This window comes from Bufo gargarizans, chromosome 4, assembly GCF_014858855.1.
Source record: "Bufo gargarizans isolate SCDJY-AF-19 chromosome 4, ASM1485885v1, whole genome shotgun sequence".
Classification (NCBI taxonomy): domain Eukaryota; kingdom Metazoa; phylum Chordata; class Amphibia; order Anura; family Bufonidae; genus Bufo; species Bufo gargarizans.
In genome coordinates this window covers 80,931,584-80,955,230 of record NC_058083.1, presented here as the reverse complement: position 1 = coordinate 80,955,230, position 23,647 = coordinate 80,931,584, and the positions used below count along the sequence as shown (strand labels likewise).

Sequence of the window (23,647 nt, the reverse complement as noted above, 5' to 3'; positions counted from 1 at the left end):
GATGGGAGTAGCAGTAGCAGCAGCATCAGGAGGCCACAAATTGACCCGGTAACAGAGTGGGGCAGTGGGTGACAATGCCAGTACACGCTGACGAAGGTGGGTGAAATAAGGAGCACTTGGCATCAGATGGGTTGCAGCATCAGAGTAGTAGCTGAGGCAGGTAGCCAGAAGAAACAAGTATTTTTTATTAAAGTGTTGGTGTGGCACCATGGATGATCTATTCTGATGCATCAGGAATTGGTGGTTGGAAATCCTGGATTTATCTTGACAAAGGTCAGTCTCTCCACATTTTAGGTGGACAGGCAAGTTCTCCTTGGGGTAACTATGGCCCCAGCTGCACTAAACACCCGCTCTGATGCCACATTACTGGACAGGCAGGACAGCTTTTAGAGGGCAATTTCTGCTAGTTGCGGCCACGAATCCAGTTTGGCTACCCAGTAGTCCAGCGGATCTTCAATGTTGGGTGGCAGGGTGCTATCCAACTATGCCACCACCTGCTGGTTCAAGTTCTGCTCCAGGTCTTCCTGCTGCTGCTGGTGAGTAGTTTCTTCACTATGCGGGTGAAGAAAGATACTTATCAGCAACTGTAGACTCAGGCATCTGATGGAGCTGATACTGCACCTGCCATCCCACACCTTCCTAGCAACCATGGCAGTGTAACGTGAGCGCAGAAGGCCACCCCGGTCCGACCTGCGAGAGGTTGGACGATGGCACAAATAGGCAACTGACTACATATGATGTCTCTGTAGTAGTTCAGTTTGTCCTCCCTCTCGGTGGGTGTAAAAAAGCCCCCATTCTGGACCAATAGTGAGGGTCCAACAAGGTGGAGAGCCAGAAGTCATCCCTCTGCCGAATGGAGACAATTCAGCTGTCACTACGCAAGCAAGTGAGCATGGATCGTGCCATTTGTGCAAGTGACTTGGAGGGACTCCCTGACTCCATCTCCACTGCATACTGCCACAGTGTGGTCGGGTCCTCTGTCTCGTCTTCCTCATCACCCTGTAGCTCCTCTGGCTGATCCTGCTCCTCCTCTCCTGTCATCTGAGTTGAAAAACCACCCATATGGCTACACATTGCCTGTGCTCCAATGTCCTCCTCCCCCTCCTCCTCTTCTTCCAGTTCTGCCCCCACAGGGCTCATGTGGCCATGAGATCAAGGCGCCATGTCTCCTGTCCCCTGACCAGCAATAGTTAGTTACCAGCATCTGTTCCAGGATATGAAGCAGTGGAATGACGTTGTTCATTCCATAGTCCTGGCGACTTACAAATAACGTGGCCTCCTCAAAGGGCATGAGAAAACTGCAGGTGTCACGCATAAACTACCACAGGCTGACATCAAAGTTACACAGTGGAATACGCCTATCCGCTTGCATTTTTAAAAAAATCGTTTATGGCCTTTCTCTGTTCATATAGTCGGTCCAACATATGGAGGGTAAAATTCTAAATGGTGGAAACGTCGCATATCAGCCTATGTTGTGGGATGCCATTCTGCTGCTGCAGCTCAAGGAGGGTGTGCTTTGTGGCGTACGAGTGGCTGAAGTGAGTGCAAAGTTTCCTGCCCTTTTGTAGGATGTCTTGCAGATGGGTGGAAGACTTCAGGAACTGGTTGACAGCCAGATTAAAAACGTGTGCCATGCAGGGCGCATGGTTTAGAATTCCTTGACGCAGCACCAACTAGAGATGACCTTGCGGTTCGCCCGGTGGCCTTTTCGCGACAAACTTTGCTCGTTCGCAATTTGCCGAACATGCGAACATTTGACCCATGACACATTCATCAGGTGGTACAGGACAGCCAATTGAGATGTTTCAGCACATGGACACACCCCCAGCCTATAACAGAACCCTATCTGGCAGCCATTTTACATTCTGTGATTTGTCAGTGTAGGGAGAGGTTGCTTTGTGGAGCAGGGACAGACTGTTAGGGACACCAAACGCTAACTAATAGGTCCACAAAAGCCCTTTTAAGTACAGGTATAGGTGTGCTATCGATAGGTGTGATATACTGAGGGGTGTGATATACTTATAATATACAGTGGATATAAAAAGTCTACACACCCCTGTTAAAATGTCAGTTTTCTGTGCTGTAAAAAAATGAGACAAATAAATAATTTCAGAACTGTTTCCACCTTTAATGTGACCTATAAAGTGTACCACTCAATTGAAAAACAAACTGAAATCTTTCAGGTGGAGGGAAGAAAAAATAAAACAAAATAATGTGGTTGCATAAGTGTGCACACCCATCCTTATAACTTGGGATGTAGCTGTGTTCAGAATGAAGCAATCACATTCAAAATCATGTTAAATAGGTGTCAGCATACACCTGCCATCATTTAAAGTGCCTCTGATCAACCCCAAATAAAGTTCAGCTGCTCTACAGGTCCTTCTAAAAAAATTAGCATATTGTGATAAAGTTCATTATTTTCTGTAATGTACTGATAAACATTAGACTTTTATATATTTTAGATTCATTACACACCAACTGAAGTAGTTCAAGCCTTTTATTGTTTTAATATTGATAATTTTGGCATACAGCTCATGAAAACCCAAATTTCCTATCTAAAAAAATTAGCACATTTCATCCGACCAATAAAAGAAAAGTTTTTAATACAAAAAAAGTCAACCTTAAAATTATTATGTTCAGTTATGCACTCAATACTTGGTCGGGAATCCTTTTGCAGAAATGACTGCTTCAGCGCGGCGTGGCATGGAGGCAATCAGCCTGTGGCACTGCTGAGGTGTTATGGAGGCCCAGGATGCTTCGATAGCTTCTTTAAGCTCATCCAGAGTGTTGGGTCTTGCGTCTCTCAACTTTCTCTTCCCAATATCCCACAGATTCTCTATGGGGTTCAGGTCAGGAGAGTTGGCAGGCCAATTGAGCACAGTAATACCATGGTCAGTAAACCATTTACCAGTGGTTTTGGCACTGTGAGCAGGTGCCAGGTCGTGCTGAAAAATGAAATCTTAATCTCCATAAAGCTTTTCAGCAGATGGAAGCATGAAGTGCTCCAAAATCTCCTGATAGCTAGCTGCATTGACCCTGCCCTTGATAAAACACAGTGGACCAACACCAGCAGCTGACATAGCACCCCAGACCATCACTGACTGTGGGTACTTGACACTGGACTTCAGGCATTTTGGCATTTCCCTCTCCCCAGTCTTCCTCCAGACTCTGGCACCTTGATTTCTGAATGACATGCAACAGTCCAGTGCTGCTTCTCTGTAGCCCAGGTCAGGCGCTTCTGCCGCTGTTTCTGGTTCAAAAGTTGCTTGACCTGGGGAATGCGGCACCTGTAGCCCATTTCCTGCACACGCCTGTACACGGTGGCTCTGGATGTTTCTACTCCAGACTCAGTCAACTGCTTCCGCAGGTCCCCCAAGGTCTGGAATCGGTCCTTCTCCACAATCTTGCAGCGTTTTCTGCCACACTTTTTCCTTCCCACAGACTTCCCACTGAGGTGCCTTGATACAGCACTCTGGGAACAGCCTATTCGTTCAGAAATTTCTTTCTGTGTCTTACCCTCTTGCTTGAGGGTGTCAATGATGGCCTTCTGGACAGCAGTCAGGTCGGCAGTCTTACCCATGATTGCGGTTTTGAGTAATGAACCAGGCTGGGAGTTTTTAAAAGCCTCAGGAATCTTTTGCAGGTGTTTAGAGTTAATTAGTTGATTCAGATGATTAGGTTAATAGCTCGTTTAGAGAACCTTTTCATGATATGCTAATTTTTTTAAATAGGAATTTGGGGTTTTCATGAGCTGTATGCCAAAATCATCAATATTAAAACAATAAAAGGCTTGAACTACTTCAGTTGATGTGTAATGAATCTAAAATATATGAAAGTCTAATGTTTATCAGTACATTACAGAAAATAATGAACTTTATCACAATATGCTAATTTTTTTTAAAGGACCTGTAGTAGTTGGTCATTCCTGAAATTTTCTTAGTCACATTCCACAACAAAAGCTATGGTCCACAGAGAGCTTCCAAAGCATCAGAGTGATCTCATTGTTAAAATTTATCAGTCAGGAGAAGGGTACAAAATAATTTCTATGGCATTAGACATACCATGGAACAAGTGGAGAAAATATGGCACAAAAGTGACATTACCAAGAACTGGACGTCTCTCCAAAATTGATGAAAAGACAAGAAGAAAACTGGTCTGGGAGGCTACCAAGAGGCCTACAACAACATTAAAGGAGCTGCAGGAATATCTGGCAAGTACTGGCTGTGTGGTACATGTGATAACAATCTCCTGTATTCTTCATATGTCTAGGCTATGGGATAGAGTTGCAAGACAAAAGCCTTTTCTTACGAAGAAAAACATCCAAGCCAGGCTACATTTTGAAAAATAAAACATATCTGAAGTCTCCCAAAAGCATGTGGGAAAAGGTGTTATGGTCTGATGAAACCAAGGTTTAACTTTTTGGTCATTATTCCAAAAGATATGTTTGGCGCAAAAACAACACTGCATATCACTAAATAACACTATACCCACAATGAAGCATGGTGGTGGCAGCATCATGCTTTGGGGCTGTTTTTTTTTCAGCTGGAACTGGGGCCTTAGTTAAGCTAGAGGAAATTATGAACAGTTCCAAATACCAGTCAATATTGGCACAAAACCTTCAGGCTTCTGCTAGAAAGCTGAACATGAAGAGGAACTTCATCTTTCAGCATGACAACGACCCAAAGCATATATTCAAATCGATACAGGATTGGCTTTACCAGAAGAAGATTAAAGTTTGGGTGCAGGGAGCTAGCCTCGGAGCCGAGCGGTCATGTGAAGTGCTGCTCTCCCATTGAATTAACCCTCTAAGCTTGTTTAAACAGCCCTACTGGTCACCAAAATGGTCAAGATAGGTGGCCAAAAGCCCTCTGATCAAGCGAGTCAAGCCCGTTCCTCCAGCCAGCCCGGAGACATGGATCGCTTCATTAAAAAAGCGGCGGCTATTGTAGTGAGCAGGGAACCTAAGATGGTGCCCAGCACTCCACGAGGCAACAACTCCAGACCAGCTAGAGAGACGGCCGACACAGAAGGGGTAAGAGACGACTCCCCTGATCCTGACAGCCTCCCCATCTCCCGTTCTTACCTCAAAGAGGCACTGTTAGACGCTCTGGGACCTCTCAACCTGGACCTCTCTTCTATCAAAGAAGACGTCCATCATATAGGCAGACGTGTGGAAGCCCTGGAAGAGAATCAGGCGGCCATCATTACACATCAGTCAGAGGCAGCTAACAGCTTATCAGAGTGCCAGAAGCATCTTAACTCCCTATACTCTGCTAATGTGGAGCAAGAAAACAGAGGCAGAAGAAATAACCTGCATTTTCGAGGTATACCTGAGACGGTGTCCCCAGTAGATGTTCCACATGCTGTTATCCAGATTTGTCTTCAAATCCTGGGGCCTGATTCAGCTCATGAAGTGATCATAGAGAGGGCGCATAGAGCCCTTCGCCCTAAAGACTTTTTTTTGCAAATTTCTGCATTTCCCAGTCAAAGAGGCCATAATGTCTAGAGCCAGACTGTCACGACCATGGTCATGGTCGTGACTCCTGTATCCGCACGCTGTTGCCTGCGGTCTAGTTTGGTTGTTCAACCACAGGTGAGGGCCGCTAGTATGTTGCCTCACTTGTGGTTGCCGCTGGCAACATGTAGTTATTTTGCAGTTTAGCAGCCTGAGCTGGTGCTAGGCAGCTTGCTGCAATGTGCATGCGGTTGCACCTGGCAACCTATCTTTGTAGGTGTGCCTTTTGTATGTCTGGTGTGCACAGGGTTTTAGTTATGTGTGCACTTTCTCCTTTAAGTGGCTGTTGTTCCTTCCCTGGTGTGAGAAGGGTTAATTCCCTTCTGTGTGTGTGAACACTGGGTGTGTCTGTGTGGGTGTGGCTACATGGGCTATTTAACCTCAGTTGAGACCTGATGTCTGAGGGGTACTCCAGCCTTGTAGTAAGCTGGAGGCACCCTCCTGGTCTCTAATACCATCTGCCAGTGAGGGCCACACTTGTGGTCATAAAATGTTATATGTGATGTTCAGTTGATGTTCTTTTCTCTTTCATATTTTATGCACCTATGGATCTGGGTTCCTGTGTGTTTGTGTGTGTGCTGTGTCCATTTATGTTTGGGTGTGAACACTAGCTTGTATTGCACGGGATCCAGTCTGTGTGTCTGTGGCAGGTAGGTGTGGAAGTACTCTTCATCCTCCTGCCATATCTATAGGCTGTTCATGTTCCTATCCCCTTGCAGTTTGGCCACTTTAGACTCCTGTTTCTCTGTGTCCAGGAGGAACGGGCTGTCTACCCGGCTCCTAGCTCAGGGATCTACGGAGGGTGAGGAGGGATCCGAGGTTCCTGAGCATGAGCCCTCCTACCTTCAAGGTCTGCTCATGTAGCAAGGAGTCAGGGTCAGATTAGGGAAACTCTAGGAGATGAAATGCTCCCTAATTCTGTGGTCCTGGCCAAGTAGTGACCTAACATCTTCTGGCATCGCACGGCTGAGGGTTTTCCCCATCCTCAGTCGTGACACAGACAGGCGGAACCACTGAGATAGGAAAACAATACTATCGCCTTTTTCCAAGACCTGCCACAATCTACCTTGAAAAAGCGTAGATCCCTGAAACCCCTAACGGAATGGCTCCGCCAGCATAATATCACTTACCGCTGGTCCTTCCCGTTTGGTCTGTCATTTCTTCATGACGGCCGACGCACAACCATCTCCTCCTATGGCGATTTAGAAAAAGCATACGCGTATTTAAAAATCTCTCCTCTGGACATAGAGAATTGGGAGATAGTCCAGAATTTATCATCTCTGACGCCTCTACCTGCAGTATCCCCCTGGGAGACCCTGCGCACTCCAAGATCACAGAAGAATAAGAGAGGCTACCTGGCATCTACTCCAAAGAGACTTTCATTGCCGGATAAATGAAAGCCCTTAATACCTCAGGTCCCTGACCTTTTCCAAGCCAGTAGTATTGGCCCTTGAGGGTTCTATCTTCCTACTTAAATGACATTAAGTCTATATCTCCCCCCACTGTTACTGTTTTCTGCTCTTATCTACTCAAACTGTATTTTCATTTCTGAGCTTACTTACAAGTTCTTGTTATGCTTTTTGTTATTTGTTCTAATTTTTTCTCATTGTGACAGGTATATCACATTTATGCCTAAGCCGGCGTTCTACTATTCTGTCGACATCAGAAGTAAGATCTTTATTATGCAAATACTGTCTCTTCCTGGCTGATGGCTGATGTTCACATGGTTTCCTACAATGTAAAAGGGCTAAGATCACTCTCCAAAAGATGTATAATCTTTTCATTGCTAAGGAAAGAGAATAGCTCTGTGATTTTCCTACAAGAAACTCACTTTAAACATGGTCATTACCCCAATCTTTCGTACGCCAAATTTCTCACATGGTACCATTGTGGAGCTGGTGGCACTGCTTCAAGGGGGGTGAGTATAGGTTTCCGCAAGGATTTTCCTTTGACCTTTCATACACAAATCCTAGACCCGGATGGTAGATACCTCATTCTGAAGGGATTAATAGGCCAACTAGCCTTTACTCTAGAGAATGTTTATGCCCCCAATTCCGGCCAGATAGACTTGTTCTTTTCCCTCCTGAACCTGATAGAGGAGCATAAGGAAGGCACCTTAATCCTAGGGGGCGACTTTAATCTAGCCCTCAATCCATTTTTAGACTCCTCCTCTAAAAAGTCCTCAGTCTCCACCAGGGGTCTTAAAACCCTACAGGTTAAACTATTTAGCTTAGACCTAGTAGATGTTTGGAGGTGTTTACACCCAGATGAGATCGATTTTTCCTACTACTCCCGGCCAATAACACGTGCACTAGAATTGACTATGTTTTTATCCCCAAAGAAAAATTACAACTATGTAAATTAGCCAAGATTGGAAACATCACGTTATCCGATCACACCCCAATAACTTGCGAACTACATTTATTAACGGGCCCCCCTAGAGCCCCAAACTGGCGCTTCAACAAATGTTTACTAAGTAACACTACACATACGACCCAGATTGCCTTCTATCTTGAGGCATACTTTTCTCTCAACAACACCCCAGATATCTCCCCCCAAACATTATGGGACGCCCATAAACCCTATATTAGGGTAAACTCATAAGTCTTTGCTATTTCCTCAAAAAAGAATCAGAGAAAAAATTAAACCACCTCCTGTCACGGATTCACACACTTAAACATGCCCCATCTTGCTCTGCACCTGTCAGAACTCCTGTCCCTTAGATCAGAACTTAAGAACCTCATGAACAAGCGTTCAGCTAAGTTTTTTCTTTCATCTCAGCAGAAGTTTTACGCCCATGGCAATAAGGCTTCCAAGTATATGATACGGAGGATAAAACAGAGGTGGGAATCCCGATATGTCCAAAGCATCAAATCCCCACAAAGTACCTCTTTGTTTAAATCAGAAGAAATTGCTGAACAATTTAAACTCTTTTATAAGTCACTATAAAATCTCCCCCCCAGGAACTAATATACGTCCCTGAGGAAAAAATACCTCACATTAAACACTTCCTAGATTCCCTTGACCTCCCAGCATTGACCCCTCCCCAAAAGGACCTCCTTTCCAAACCATTTTTGGCCCTAGAGTTAGAGACGGCTATAAAAACAACCCCTAGAGGGAAATGTCCTGGCCCTGACGGTCTCCCGATATCTTATTACTCCTCCTTTAAGAACATTCTTACCCCACCTACTCCCAATATATAATTCTTCTCTAGATGGGACTCCTATCTCCACAGATATGACTAGAGCACCTATCACCATAATTCCCAAAGACGGAAAGGACCCCACTTTCTGCTCTAATTACCGCCCCATATCCCTTTGCCTGAACAACTTACTTCCCACCTTAATCCATCCAGACCAGGTGGGCTTTGTCAATGGACCAAAGTCCTAAATTCCCTTTACTACGCTTCCCACAAACGTACACCCTTGATCCTGATTGGCACGGATGCTGAGAAAGCTTTTGACAGAGTTGATTGGTCTTATATAGTGTTGAGCGCGAATATTCGATTCTCGAATTTTTTTCTCGAATATCGCAACTTCGAGATTTCGCGAATATTTCGAATATGGTTCTATATATTCGCGAAATCGAATATTCGTAATTTTTTTATTTTTTTTTTCTCATCTGAAAATATATTGCTCTTTGCTTCTTGCTTCTTGCTTGTGGGTCAATGAGTCCTTGGCCCACAAACAACTGAATAGAAGCTGGAAAGATGGATCAAATATGACGAATATTCGAAATTAAGAATATATTGCTGTATATTCGTTTTTAGAATATTCGTCCTATTCTATTCTAAACCAATAATCTCGGTTATAATATTCGAGCTCACGAATATTCTAACAGAAAAATCGTAATGCCTAAGGCTACTTTCACACTAGCGTTCGATCGGATCCGATCATAGTAATGCAGACGGTGGCTCTGTTCAGAACGGATCCGTCTGCATTAGGCTACTTTCACACTAGCGTTCGGGTGTCCGCTCGTGAGCTCCGTTTGAAGGGGCTCACGAGCGGACCCGAACGCAGCCGTCCAGCCCTGATGCAGTCTGAATGGAGCGGATCCACTCAGACTGCATCAGTCTGGCGGCGTTCAGCCTCCGCTCCGCTCGCCTCCGCACGGACAGGCGGACAGCTGAACGCTGCTTGCACCACCTGATGACAATATGATGGCTCCTATGAAAGCTCATGAGCCAGGACCCTCCCATGAGCTTCAGGATGAGGTGACTGACACACCTGATGTGGGAGAAGAGGTGGAGGTGGAAGGCGCTGGACCCTCCCAGCCTCCACAAGAAACCCCCACCACTCCAGAGGATGTTGTAACCAACCCCCGCCAAGAGGGTAAATATGTGCACATAGAAATATAATTCTATATCGATACCATGTAATCTGAATTGCAAGTAATATAATTTTATTTTCTAATCCTAACAGTACTGCTGTTTTTGAAAATAAAAATGGAACAAAATCAGCGGGAACAGAATGCCGGCATGCGCCAAATGCAGAGGCTGATAGCCAAGTTTAAGAAACAGCACCTTAAACAAAAGAGGGATATGTTAATGCTTTATAATAAAGTTAAAAAGTTGCCATAGAGACATGTTTGTTATTTTGTTAATAAATATTTATTTTGTTCTGTTCTAATGTCTGACTGCATTCTTTCATATTGTTCTGTGTTAGCATAATTTCTGTCTGTCCTGATCATTTTGAGTTTAGTGTAGACCGTACCCTCCACTGTTACCTTAACCTGCTACTGCTGCTGCTGTCTGTCCTGATCTGTATGACTCTGCACTAAGACTTAAGGGCCTTCCTGCAACCTGACAAATTTAAATCTATATATATATATATATATATATATATATATATATATATGAAAAAGGATGTATATGTATGTATGTTCCGCAAAAACTCAAAAACACAACCATCAAATTCAATAAAATTTGGTATAAACATCCCTTGCTACCTGGAAAGAAATAATGCGGGGGTCTCAGCTCTCTAGGACGTACCGTTCCCGAGATATTCCTAAAATATCACCTGCATTAGCAAATACAAGCCTGCCTCCAGCCTTTAACTTAAATCCTAACTGCCAACTGACGGACGCTATGAAGTTCACAGTTAAAGGGCCGGTCACCGTGAAATTTACTGATAAAGGGTCGACCATTGCTAAAGTCACTGTTATTTAATATATATTTCCAATAAATAAATACCCGAGCAACGCTGGGTGCACAGCTAGTTTATGTATTAAATAACAATATCAAGCATACGAAAGCAAATGATTAAACATAATAAAATATTTATTTATAAATTAGAAAGTAGGTAAAATATAAAATACAAAAAAATTAAGGCAAACTTTGTAGTTCTTGCTGTATCTCCAGGAGCTCTTCATTATGCATCTTCCTCTGCTCCTCGAGCTTCTTGTAAGCATCATCCAGCTGACGCTGATGCCTGTGTAACCGAGCCTGAAGTAGGCCTATTTTTTTTTTTTCTGCTTTTATAGCCAGCATTGACTTGGCTTCTGATTTCCGCTGCTCAAGGAGAAGCCTTTTAAGTTTTCTAATAACTGTTAGGATAAAAAAAAAAAATTACAATTACTTCCAATTATGATGAAGGCAGTTAGTGGTTTGTGTGGAGTTTTTGTTACAGTACTGTCCATTTACAGAAGAATTTATTTTTTATTTACAGTTTTTAAAATTATATAGTTGTTTATTTATTATTTCAATATAGTATAATGTTATTTAGTGGGTTAATTAATGCAAGTTCATTACAGTATAATAGTATTTAGTTGGTTTCTTTGAGATGAAAGAACAATCTACACTTTTGTGTTGCTAAGCATTTCTGTTGGCCATGGCCAATATGAATAACACATTAAAGTTCTCATCTTAAAATATAACTTCTAATACAAAAGAGCTATAATTTTTTTATGCAAATTGAGGACTAACATTTTTTTAAAGGGATTTTGGACACACTACAAAATCCAAATAGTCTTATATAGACATAGTCGTGGCACCAGGTCTCTGAGATGCCATAAATTTAAAGACAATAATACGTACTCAGCCCCTTATCTGCAAGATAATAACGGACTTATTATGATTGTCTTTGATATGTTTGTATCTTATATTTCAAAGGCCCATTTATTCCGCCATGTCTCCCTTTTTATTGTATATACGACAGATGAAGGGACTGGTGAGTTCTTGGAAGCTCGCTATGTGACATATTAAGTATTATTTTATGGCCATTAAAATGTATCATCAAGCCACCACAACTCTTATTTTGTATTTATTAAAGACAGCACAGAATTACTTGGTTATAGTTATGTAATGTTTAATGTGAATTAGTTGGATACTTTATGGTTTTAATGTAGATTACAGATTTATTTTGCTTTAAAAAAAATATATATATTTCTCTACTTTTCGCTTTTTTAAATCATTTTAGGCCCTTTTTGTTATAAACATCGTATGGATATTTAATTATATAGCTGTGTGCACATATTTACCCTCCTGATGGGGGGTGTAGACCTCCTTGTCCCCCTCTTCTGGAGGTGGGGGAGAGGAATCCCCTGGCTGTAATGGTCCTCCTCGATCAGTGGAGGGTCCAGGCTGCTCCTCCAACTCTTCCTCCTCACCCATTTGCTGTACAGGAGGAACGGGAACACCTGTAATCACAGAATGTTAAGAATTTAGACAAATCAACTAATAAGTCATAACAAAGGTAAATAAAATAAAAAAATATCCTATATGGAGGGATCTGCATGGGATTCTGATTATCCACACGGTGGATTTGCCTCATTATGTGTTTATATTACATGACAAAACAAGTGTTACAGATGGCTATAACGGGACTAACTTAAAAAGTAGTATGACGTAAAAGAGGTTATTTGATGGTATTATGTTGGGTATATTATATTTTTGGGCTGTCATCGTTATACTGTCTGCACAGCCGCATTTTAAATATCTGCTGTCCGTCTTCACTCACAGTTGATTTAGTTGTCATGGTCACTTTATTAATAGAAGGAGGGGTAAAGTCGCTTGCAGAAAGGTGGCGAGATGACTAGATTTCTATATGCTATTTAGGCACTGTTTAGTGCTGTTCTATTCAGCAGTTAAAGGGAGTCTGTCATGTAAAATCCTCTTTTTAGTCCACTAATATCCTGATCTCCCTTACCTTACCCCTATTACAATATTACCTTTCAGATAGCATTTAATAGGTTAATTACTGGGTGTGTGTGTGTGTGTACATATATATTTGTAGAAAGGCACAAGGGACTATAATAGATGGAAGATATGTGTCACCGCGGACCCTGGCCTGGTTGAAGTAGGAGCCACTAGTGCACGGCCATGGTCAATCTGAATAACACATGAAAGTTCTCATATTAAAATTTTACTTTTAATACAAAAGAGCTATAAGATTTTTTGAATGCAAATTGAGGACAAAAATTTGTTAAAAGTGAATTTAAAAACACTACTTGACACTTCGAAGACTGGATTACATTTTTAAGAGGGATTTTGAACACACTACAAGATCAAAATAGTCTTCTATAGACATGGTTGTGGCACCAGGTCTCTGAGATGCCATCAATTTAAAGACAATAATACGTACTCAGCCCCTTATCTGCAAGATAATAGCGGACTTATTATGATGGTCTTTGATATGTTTGTATCTTATATTTCAAATGTCCATTCATTCCGCATTGTCTTCCTTCTTATTGTATATAAGACAGATGAAGGGACTGTTGAGTTCTTGGAAGCTCGCTATATGACATGGTAATTATTATTTTTGGGCCATTAAAAGGTATCAAGCCGCCACAACTCTAATTTGGTATTTCTTAATGAGAGTACAGAATTACTTTGTTATAGTTATGTAATGTTTAATTTGAATTAGTTGGGTACTTTATGGTTTTAATGTAAATTACTGAGTTTTTTTATTTGAATTTTTTATTTATTTATCTACTTTTCGCAAATTTAAAACATTTTATGCCCTTTTTCTTATAAACATTGTATGGATATTTAATTATATAGCTGTGTGCACATATTTACCCTCCTGGTTGGGGGTGTAGACCTCCATGTCTCCCTCTTCTGGAGGTGGGGGAGAGGAATCCCCTGGCTGCGATGGTCCAGGCTGCTCCTCCTCTGCCTGCTCAGCCGACTCTTCCTCCACACCCGTTGCTGCGACCACCTTCTTTTTTGAAATTCTTAGTCGAAGAGAAGGAACAGGAACACCTGTAATCACAGAATGTTAAGAATTTAGACAAACAACTCATAAATCATAACAAAGGTAAATATATATAAAAAAAAATCCTATATGGAGGGATCTGCTTGGGATTCTGATTATCCACACGGTGGATTTGCCTCATTTTGGTGTTATATAACATGCCAAAACCATTTTTACAGATGGGTAAAACTGGCCTAACTTAAAAGGTAGGATGATGTAACAGGGGTTATTTGATGGTATTATGTTGGGTATAATAATTTTTTGGGCTGTCATCGTTATACTGTCTGCCCAGCCACATTTTTGATACAATCGTACCTTTCATATAGCATTTAATTTGTGGTTTATGAGGTTAATTTACTGGGTGAGGTGTTAGTGTGTGTGTGTATATATATATATATATATATATATATATATATACATAGGAGAAAGGCACAAGGGACTATAATAGATGGAAGATATGTGTCACCGAGGATCCTGGCCTCGGTGCAGTAGGAGCCACTAGTGCATATGTCCGCAGCAGTTGCTGACGGACACTTTGGTAGTTAGCATAGCTGTGAAAAGCTAATACGGGATGGCTCTTATTGGGAGTAGTCATAGAGTTGGGTGGGTGATTACTCAACACAATCCAGGCCAGGTTTGGAATGGCTTGCAAAAGTCAGCCAGCAGGGTCAGGTGGGGATGATTACATGGCTGGGTATTTGTGTTTGGAACTGAGTGAAAGACCAAAGGGTCTCTGCTTGGATACAGAGGACAATGCAAGATACTCTGTGGAATTTATGGTACTGTGCCTTAGGCTACTTTCACACTAGCGTTCGTCGGTCCGCTCGTGAGCTCCGTTTGAAGGGGCTCACGAGCGGACCCGAACGCAGCCGTCCAGCCCTGATGCAGTCTGAATGGAGCGGATCCGCTCAGACTGCATCAGTCTGGCGGCGTTCAGCCTCCGCTCCGCTCGCCTCCGCACGGACAGGCGGACAGCTGAACGCTGCTTGCAGCGTTCGGGTGTCCGCCTGGCCGTGCGGAGGCGTGCGGATCCGTGCGGATCCGTCCAGACTTACAATGTAAGTCAATGGGGACGGATCCGTTTGAAGATGCCACAATATGGCTCAATCTTCAGGCGGATCCGTCCCCCATTGACTTTACATTGAAAGTCTGGACGGATCCGTACGAGGCTATTTTCACACTTAGCTGTTATATGCTAAAATAATGCAGACGGATCCGTTCTGAACGGAGCCTCCGTCTGCATTATTATGATCGGATCCGTTCAGAACGGATCCGATCGAACGCTAGTGTGAAAGTAGCCTTACTTGTGTAATAGTTTTTTTCTTTAAGTGTCGGCTGGAGTAAGCCGATTAATGCTGCCTGTTGATTGTTTGTGTGCCAACAATAAAGGACACTTGTTATTTTAAGATTTCCCTGGAAAAATGCTTCTGTGTATTTATCTGAAGGCTAGCATTTGTGAATCGTTGCTCGGGTATTTATTCATAGCAATTTTATATTAAATAACAGTGACTTTCACAGTGACCGGCCTTTTAATGTTGAGTTTCATGGTGACCGTCCCTTTAACAGTTATTTTCACGGTGACCGTCCCTTTAACATTGATTTTCACTGTGAACACCCCATTAAAAGTGAGTTTCACGGTGACCGCCCCTTTAACAGTGACTGATGGTGACCGGCCCTTTAACATTGATTTTCACGGTGAACGGCCCTTTAAAAGTGAGTTTCATGGTGACCGTCCCTTTAACTGTTATTTTCACGGTGACCGTCCCTTTAACATTGATTTTCACTGTGAACACCCCATTAAAAGTGAGTTTCACGGTGACCGCCCCTTTAACAGTGACTGATGGTGACCGGCCCTTTAACATTGATTTTCACGGTGAACGGCCCTTTAAAAGTGAGTTTCATGGTGACCGTCCCTTTAACTGTGAACTCCACAGCGCCCGTCAGTTTGCAGTTAGGATTTAAGTGAAAGGCTGGCAGGCTTGTATTGGCTAATGCAGTTAATTTTTTTTTTATATAACTCAGGAATGGTACGTCCTAGAGAGCTGAGATCCCCGCAAGATTTCATTCCAGGTAGCAAGAGATGTGTATAGCAAGAATCATTGAAATCGATTGTTGCGTTTTTGAGGAACATACATAAATACATACATACGTATATATATATATTCTTGAATCCCATGCAAATTGTAGGGGGGGATGTATGTAATGGTCGGGGACTTTGACCTAAATACTTAATCATGTTTGCAGTTTATGTAGATATAAACAAAAAGACCTATATATATTTATGTGTGTGAAATGTATGAAATCATCCGGTGACATCATACATCAGTACCGCGCTGGTATAACAATAAATATACAATCTCAGCGAGGTAGAGATGTGTGATGTAACCGGACGATGTTGTACACGTCACAGCAGGTATTAAGTAATCATTTGAAAAGGGATGAAACACGGATGTAGCAGAGGTAACACACATGTTTTAGGAGACGTGTTATGTAAACTTAATGCAATTAAATGCGTTACGCTATTTTTTTAAATGGCTTTTGTTTCAAGATTACGGGATGAATTAATACATTTTAGAGGTTGTGTGTTAACCATACTACATCTGTACAGATTAGCAGCATAACTGAATATATACATTACTGAGTGTTGTAGAGAGATACAAAATTCATGTAAGCATTATACCTGGGCGTAATCGCTCACTATACTCTTTCACGAGTTCAGGGTGAAGCCGCTTCAGGTCGCAAAATTTCTTCTGGATTGCTTCCTTATCGTACTTTTTTCCATGTTTTAGATAAAGCTCAGTTCGGACAGATGTTATTATCACCTCTTTTTCTTTGTGCTTATTTGTGAGATGATAGCCCCGCTCCAGAAAGCGCTGAAGGATAAAGATGAAAGTATATAATCCCCATTGTTTTATTATACAAATATAAAAAAAATATCCTCAACAAATACACAAAAATGAAGTTACGCCTTTGAAGGGGAAATATTAGATTTAATGTTACGGTTGTAAGATCGGATTGTATTGCGATTGTATGTGTGTGGGGTCTGACCAATCATATATTGGCCAGCTGAGCAGAGATGTACCTGTCTAGTGAAGTGACGGTATGGTATGGGGTGTAAAGTTGTTTTGCATCTCCGTGGTGCACCCTGGGTAACGCTAAATAAACAAGCAAAAACTTTTGGTCCAACAAAAAAACCTCATGGACATAACATTCAATCTATATATATATATTGTGTGTATGGTATATAGTGTGTGGTATATATTGTATGGCAGGAAAACGGACGTGCTATGTGCATGTGTTGTCCATGCTACTGAAATGGTGCTGCGAAGTAACAAGAATACTTAGTGCATCAATCTGTAATATCTACTAGGGTCCATTCACACGTCCGTAAAAGGGTCCGCACCCGTTCCGCAATTTTGCGGAACGGGTGCGGATCCATTCATTCTCTTAGGGCCCGGACGTGAAGCGGAGAGAACACTATGTGCTCTCCGCTTCCACATTTGCGGAGAGCGGCCCCGAACTTCTGGGTTTCGGCCACGAACTTCCAGTCCGCAGCAACTTCCAGTCCGCAGCTCCACAAAATATAGAACAAGTCCTATTCTTGTCTGCAGCTGCGGACAAGAATAGGTATTTCTATAGCGGGTGCTGGCCGGGTGTGTTACGGATCCGCAATTTGCCGGTACGCAACACGGGTACGCAACACACCACGGACGTGTGAATGGACCCTTATTGGGGGGGGGGGGGGAGAAAAAAATAAAATAAAAAATAATCAATGTAGTTCTTATTGGCATATATGAATATTTTGCAGTTGATCTACAAATGAATAATTTATGCATTGTTCTAGTGTTGCAAAATATTGTCTGGCATGCATGCAATATATACTAAAATACAGTACTGTTATACAATATTACTTACAGTTAGAATAATTTTTTCTTCATCCTCAGTGAATGCTTTTCGAACCATTTTTTCGATAAGAATTTATTTTCGGAAGAAAGAAATTCTAATACACTCTAGTGTGAACCAAAGTGAAACCACAGGTCATGTGACGCGATTACGTCATAATATCGCGTTGTTTCATATTTTCGGCTAAAACTAATCGGGAATTCGAATATAAATAGACTAACTACACCAGTGAACCTACTTCTTTTAATATAGAAAATAATCGAGAAAAAAATATCGTAATTTAGATTATTTTTTTTCCAACTAGTACATATATTCGGCATACTGCTCCTCGACAAGCATCCTCGTCACCATAGGAACAACTGTGGGTTAGAATATACCATCGGATCTGAGTGCAGGAAAAACTCAGATCCGATAGTATATTATATAACCCACAGCCGTTCCCATGGTGACGGGACGCTTGTCGGGGAGCAGTATGCCGATTAAAGGGGTTGTCCAGGTTCAGAGCTGAACCCGGACATACCCTTATTTTCACGCCGGCAGCATCCCTGAGCCTAGCATCGGAGCATCACATGCTCCGATGCGCTCCCGTGCCCTGCGCTAAATCACGCAGGGCACGGGCTCTTTTGTTTTCAATAACACACTGCCGGGCGGTAACTTCCGCCCGGCAGTGTGTTCGGTGACGTCACCGGGGTTCCAAACAATGCCTTTGCCCTGTGCAATTTAGCGCAGGGCAAAGGAGAGCATCGGAGTATGAACTGCTCCGATGCTCATGTCAGGGGGGCTGCCGGGTGAAAATGGAGGGCTGTCCGGGTTCTGCTCTGAACCCGGACAACCCCTTTAAGTGAGATAACAGTACACATCGAAAAAATTATTCGAAATAACGAATATTTTCTTACTATTGCTCTAACCGTCTTTTAGAATATTACGAATATTCTAAAAGACGAAGTTAGAGCAATATTACGAATATTCGTAAAATACACATATAGACTGTAATTTAGCTAATATAGTGCTATATATATTTTTTTTTGCCTAATTTTTTTTGCCTCTTCTGCACTTCATTTTTTGAAAATATGTACACTATTAAAAAAAATGAATATAGCACTATATTAGCTAAATTACAGTCTATATGTGTATTTTACGAATATTCTCAATATTGCTCTAACTTCGTCTTTTAGAATATTCGTACTATTGCTCTAACTTCGTCTTTTCGAATATTACGAATATTCTAAAAGACGAAGTTAGAGCAATATTACGAAATTTCGTAAAATACACATATATATTGTAATTTAGCTAATATACTGCTATATTAACTTTTTTAACAGTGTACATATTTTACAAAGCTTAAGTTCAGAAGAGGGGAAAAAAATGAAAGAAAAAAAAAATAATTAAAGCACTATATTAGCTAAATTACAATATATATATGTGTATTTTACGAAATTTCGTAATATTGCTCTAACTTCGTCTTTTAGAATATTCGTAATATTCGAAAAGACGAAGTTAGAGCAATAGTACGAAATTTCGTAAAATACCATTGCCTTATACTAATATACTAGAAAAATCGCAACACGCGATTAAAATAATCGCATATTATTCGCGAAATTTTAAATAATTACGAATATTCGATTTCGACGAATATAACACGAATATTCACTCGAATATTCGCGATATATCGCGAAATCGAATATGGCACCTCTCGCTCATCACTAGTCTTATATCCGATCCACTTAACAAAAATTCCAAATTCCAGACTCTTTCATTAACTCAGTCTTCTCGATGTATGCCCAATCCTCAGCGTCCATGTCAGTTAATAGAATTCTTTCCTCTGGCTTCCCAATCAGGAATGGGACCAGACAGGGGTGCCCCCTTTCCCCCCTTATCTTTGTCCTTGTTATGGAAACCCTCCTACAAGCTTTGAGACAGGAAAAAAGCATTAGAGGCCTACAAGTTGAGGGAATAGAATTCAAATTAGCTGCTTTGGCAGATGATCTTTTAATAATTACGACTAACCCCTCTAAGTCTATACCCATCCTTCTCTCATTATTAAGTCAATTTGGATCCCTATATAATTTCAAAGTTAACCCTACCAAATCCCAGGTCCTACACATGGGACTCTCCCCCACAACTCTCACTTCCCTCAAGGCTTCCACTCCATTTAATTGGGACACCCAACAGTTAACATACTTTTATCCGATCTTTATGCTCTAAATTATAAACCTCTACTATCATCCATTATTTCTCAGCTAGACTCAATAAACTTCCCCTTTTTATCTTGGTTTGGGAGAAAAAACCTTCTTATGTCCCTAATAATGCCAAGACTCACATATCTAATGCAGACTCTCCCAATAGAACTGCCCAACTCATTTTTCAGTCTTTTGAACAAACATATTCAAAAATTCATATGGCAGGGTAAGGCTTCTCGTATCTCCTTCCTTACACTTTCCAAGCCAAAAAAAGCAGTAGGAATAGGACTACCAGATCCTGAAGTCTATATGAGATCCATTCTTTTATCCAGGATAGTTGACTGGATTAGGTCTCCTCCCACCAAGACATGGCTCATTCTGGAAAATTCATTTCTAAATTTATCATTAAGGGCCCTACTATTGTCTGGTAAACCCCCTCCTAGTCTGTGCCTTATTCCTAACTCTATGATTAGAAACACTTTAATGCCTGGAGATGGTTTTCAGCTAGAGAGGGCTCCATATCCCTACCTTACCCTTTGCTGCTTACTAGAGCTATAGTCTCCCTAGCCCCTAGAGAACTTAGAGAATGCTTTCCCCTCTCCTTACGATCTTCTGACACCCCATAGGGGAGTGAATAGACTCAGATGGAACCCTACCCCTGACCAAAACATATGTGAGCTCCTTAAAATAAAAAATTGTAATCCCATTTCACTGAGATTTCTTAAAACAGAAATCCTCTCTTCCCTTAAAAACTCCCCGCCCCAAAAGAGAACTTTCCTGGTTCGAAAAACTACTGAGCACTACCCTTTATCCCTCAAAACCTATCTCCACAATATATTGGAACCTGAAATCTCCAACCTCTGATCCTAAACCAGCTATAGTGGGATTGTGGGAAACAGATCTACAACGCTCTTTGTCAGATTCAGAGATCTCCTACATGTTGACTGCTCCGCATAGGATCTCCAGATGCGCCCGAACACAGGAGAATAGTTACAAAATCCTGTCTCGGTGGTATAAAACCCCAGACAAAACTTGCCTCTATAACAAAGACTCTTCCGACCTTTGTTGGAGATGTAAAAAATAAAACGGCTCCTATTTCCACATCTGGTGGTCCTGCGGTGTGATCAAAACATGGTGGGAAGAGATAGTAGGAACTATAAACAAAATATGTCAAACTAACATTGCTTGTACACCAGAACTAACTCTCCTCACCTTGGGGATCCAAAAAAAACTCCAGATATAAAGCATCCCTTTTCTCCCTTATGCTGGGATCCGCCAGATTACTTCTTCCAAGGTTCTGGCTTAATTCAGACACAGTCTTGAGAGTTGGTATGCTAAGGTAGACCAGTTATATAGACTTGAGGAAATCTCTCATTGGGAGCTAAGAACAAGGTCTGTTTTTCTTAATATCTGGAACCCCTGGAAAAAGTTCAGGCATTACTCTTAATACTCACATGCAAACTGCTTTGTATCCCTAGATATTACAGAATTTTCCTTCTGAAAGTTTTGAAATGGCCCAGCCAGAGCCCAGACCTGAATCTGTCTAATTCTTTTTTTACATCACAGAAGCCTGACAATTTAACAGGGGTGTGTAGACTTTTTATATCCACTGAACTTTCTAACATAGAAAGTATATTATAGTCCATTTGCATTGTGCGGCAGTTGCGTGCTGTTCTGCTTCCGCAGCTATATAGAGGGACAAACGCTATTGGAATAACTAATTGCAACTGGTATGATATACCTGTTGCCCCCCAAAAAACTGATTGACGGGTGTGATATACCTAACATAGAGAGTATATAATGCATTTGTATTGTGCAGCAGTTGTGTGCGGTTCTGCTGAGATACCGCAGGTATATAGAGGGACAAGCACTATTAGAACAACTATTTGCAAAGGGTGTGATATACCTGTTGCCCCCCCAAAAAAACTGATTGAGGGGTGCAATATACCTGCTTCCACAAAATACTTATTAAGGGGTTTGATATACCTGCTTACACAAAATACTGATTGAGGGGTGCAATATACCTGCATCCACAAAATACAGATTGAGGGGTGCGATATACCTGCATCCACCAAATATTAATTAAGTGGTTCTATATGCCTGCTTTCACAAAATACTGATTTAGGTGATTGATATTCCTGCTTCCACGAAATACTGATTAAGGGGTTTGATGTACCTGCCTACATAAAATACTAATTAAGTAGTGCCATATACCTGCTTCCACGAAATACAGATTGAGGGGTGCGATATACCTGCTTCCACCAAATATTAATTAAGGGGTTCTTTATGCCTGCTTTCACAAAATACTGATTTAGGGGATTGATATTCCTGCTTCCACAAAATACTGATTGAGGGGTGCAATATACCTGCTTCCACAAAATACAGATTGAGGGTTGTGATATACCTGCTTCCACCAAATATTGATTAATGGGTTCTATATACCTGCTTCTACAAAATACTCATTAAGAGGATTGATATGCCTGCTTCCAACAAATATTGATTGAGGCCTGCGATGCACCTGCTTCCACAAAATACTAATTAAGAGGATTGATATACCTGCTTCCCTTCCACAAAATACAGATTGAGGGGTGCGATATACCTGCTTCCACCAAATATTTATTAAGGGGTTTTATACCTGCTTCCACAAAATACTGATGAGGGGTGTAGTATGCCTGCTTCCACCAAATACTGATTGATGCCTGTGATACACCTGCTTCCACAAAATACTGATTGAGGATTGCAATATACCTGCTTCCACCAAATATTGATTAAGGGGTTCTATATACCTGTTTTCACAAAATACTTATTAAGGGGTGCAATATACCTGCTTCCACCTAATATTGATTAAGGCCTGCGATACTCCTGCTTCCACAAAATACTGATTAAGGGGATTGATATTCCTGCTTCCACCAAATATTGATTGAGGACTGCGATACACCTGCTTCAACAAAATACTGACTAAGTGGTTTGATTTACGAGCTTCCACCAAATACTGATTGCGGCCTGCAATATACCTGCTTCCGCAATTACTGGTCTACTCTAAGGACTTTGGCACAGGGTCATTTTAAAAATGACAGGCAGAGAAAGAAGCAGGCCATTCTGCAGGAGTTGAAGGGGAGTCAGGCAGGTGCACCAGGCCGGAGCCTAAGTGGGAAGTTGGAGAAGGTGCGTCCGATTACGTCAAAGGACGCACAAGAGTTGGTTGAGTGGCTCACTCAGCCTTCCTCTTCTGCACCCTCCTCATCTTCTGTATCTGCACCCTCTTCACTCTCTGCTGTCTGCACCCCCAAAGACACCACCACCACCATAGCCCCTCCACTCGAGTCAGAGGAATTATTTTCCCATCCATTCTCAGACCTTACCGATATGCAGCCATTCTTGGCATCGGATGAGGAAGAGGATGTAGCAATGGCTGCCACCCAGCGGTCTGACGACAGTACCCAGATCAGCCCAGGGAGGGTGGTCCCTGCTGTTGCTGCATACTCCGAGATCTCTAATGTCAGTGTTGGTGAAGGTGACGATGATGACGTGTCGATGAACGTCACGTGGGGGCCCACAAGAGAGGAAGAGGAGGGGAGTTCAGAGGGAGAGATGGAGCAGCAGAAAGGAGGAGAAGTAGGAGAAGCAGGCAGAACTTGCAGTGCACCGGAGGCAAAAAGCAGACTGTATCTGGAGCGAGCCATCCTTCATGCATGGTCACATCTTGGGATCCCAGGACGCCGGCACATGGCTCCGCAGTATGGGCTGTTTTTAACGTGTCAGCTGCTGACAGTATTGCCATCTGCAGCCTGTGCTGTCAAAGCATAAGTCGCGGTAAGCCCAACACTCACCTAGGGACGACCGCCTTAAGAAGGCAA

General features: G+C 42.0%; 1 protein-coding gene across 1 annotated transcript; it reads right to left on the bottom strand.

Moving 5' to 3' along the window:
- Nucleotides 1-10,838: 10,838 nt before the first annotated feature.
- LOC122935228 (MAP7 domain-containing protein 1-like) lies at nt 10,839-17,670 on the bottom strand. The gene is made up of 5 exons (XM_044290992.1): nt 17,623-17,670; nt 16,388-16,580; nt 13,533-13,715; nt 11,993-12,151; nt 10,839-11,059 (listed from the first exon to the last, which is right to left on the bottom strand). Exons 1-5 carry the CDS (start codon nt 17,668-17,670, stop codon nt 10,839-10,841), a joined length of 804 nt encoding a protein of 267 aa, XP_044146927.1.
- Between the last annotated feature and the right edge of the window lie 5,977 nt (nt 17,671-23,647).

What these genes read in the sequence shown, in the direction of transcription:
- LOC122935228 (XM_044290992.1), bottom strand. Translation starts at nt 17,670, where the DNA reads ATGGTTCGAAAAGCATTCACTGAGGATGAAGAAAAAATTATTCTAACT. An exon ending in TAGTGAGCGATTACGCCCAG is followed by an intron (nt 13,716 to 16,387) that starts GTATAATGCTTA and finishes CTGTGATTACAG; the next exon opens with GTGTTCCTGTTCCTTCTCTT. An exon ending in CTACACCCCCCATCAGGAGG is followed by an intron (nt 11,060 to 11,992) that starts GTAAATATGTGC and finishes TTATCCTAACAG; the next exon opens with TTATTAGAAAACTTAAAAGG.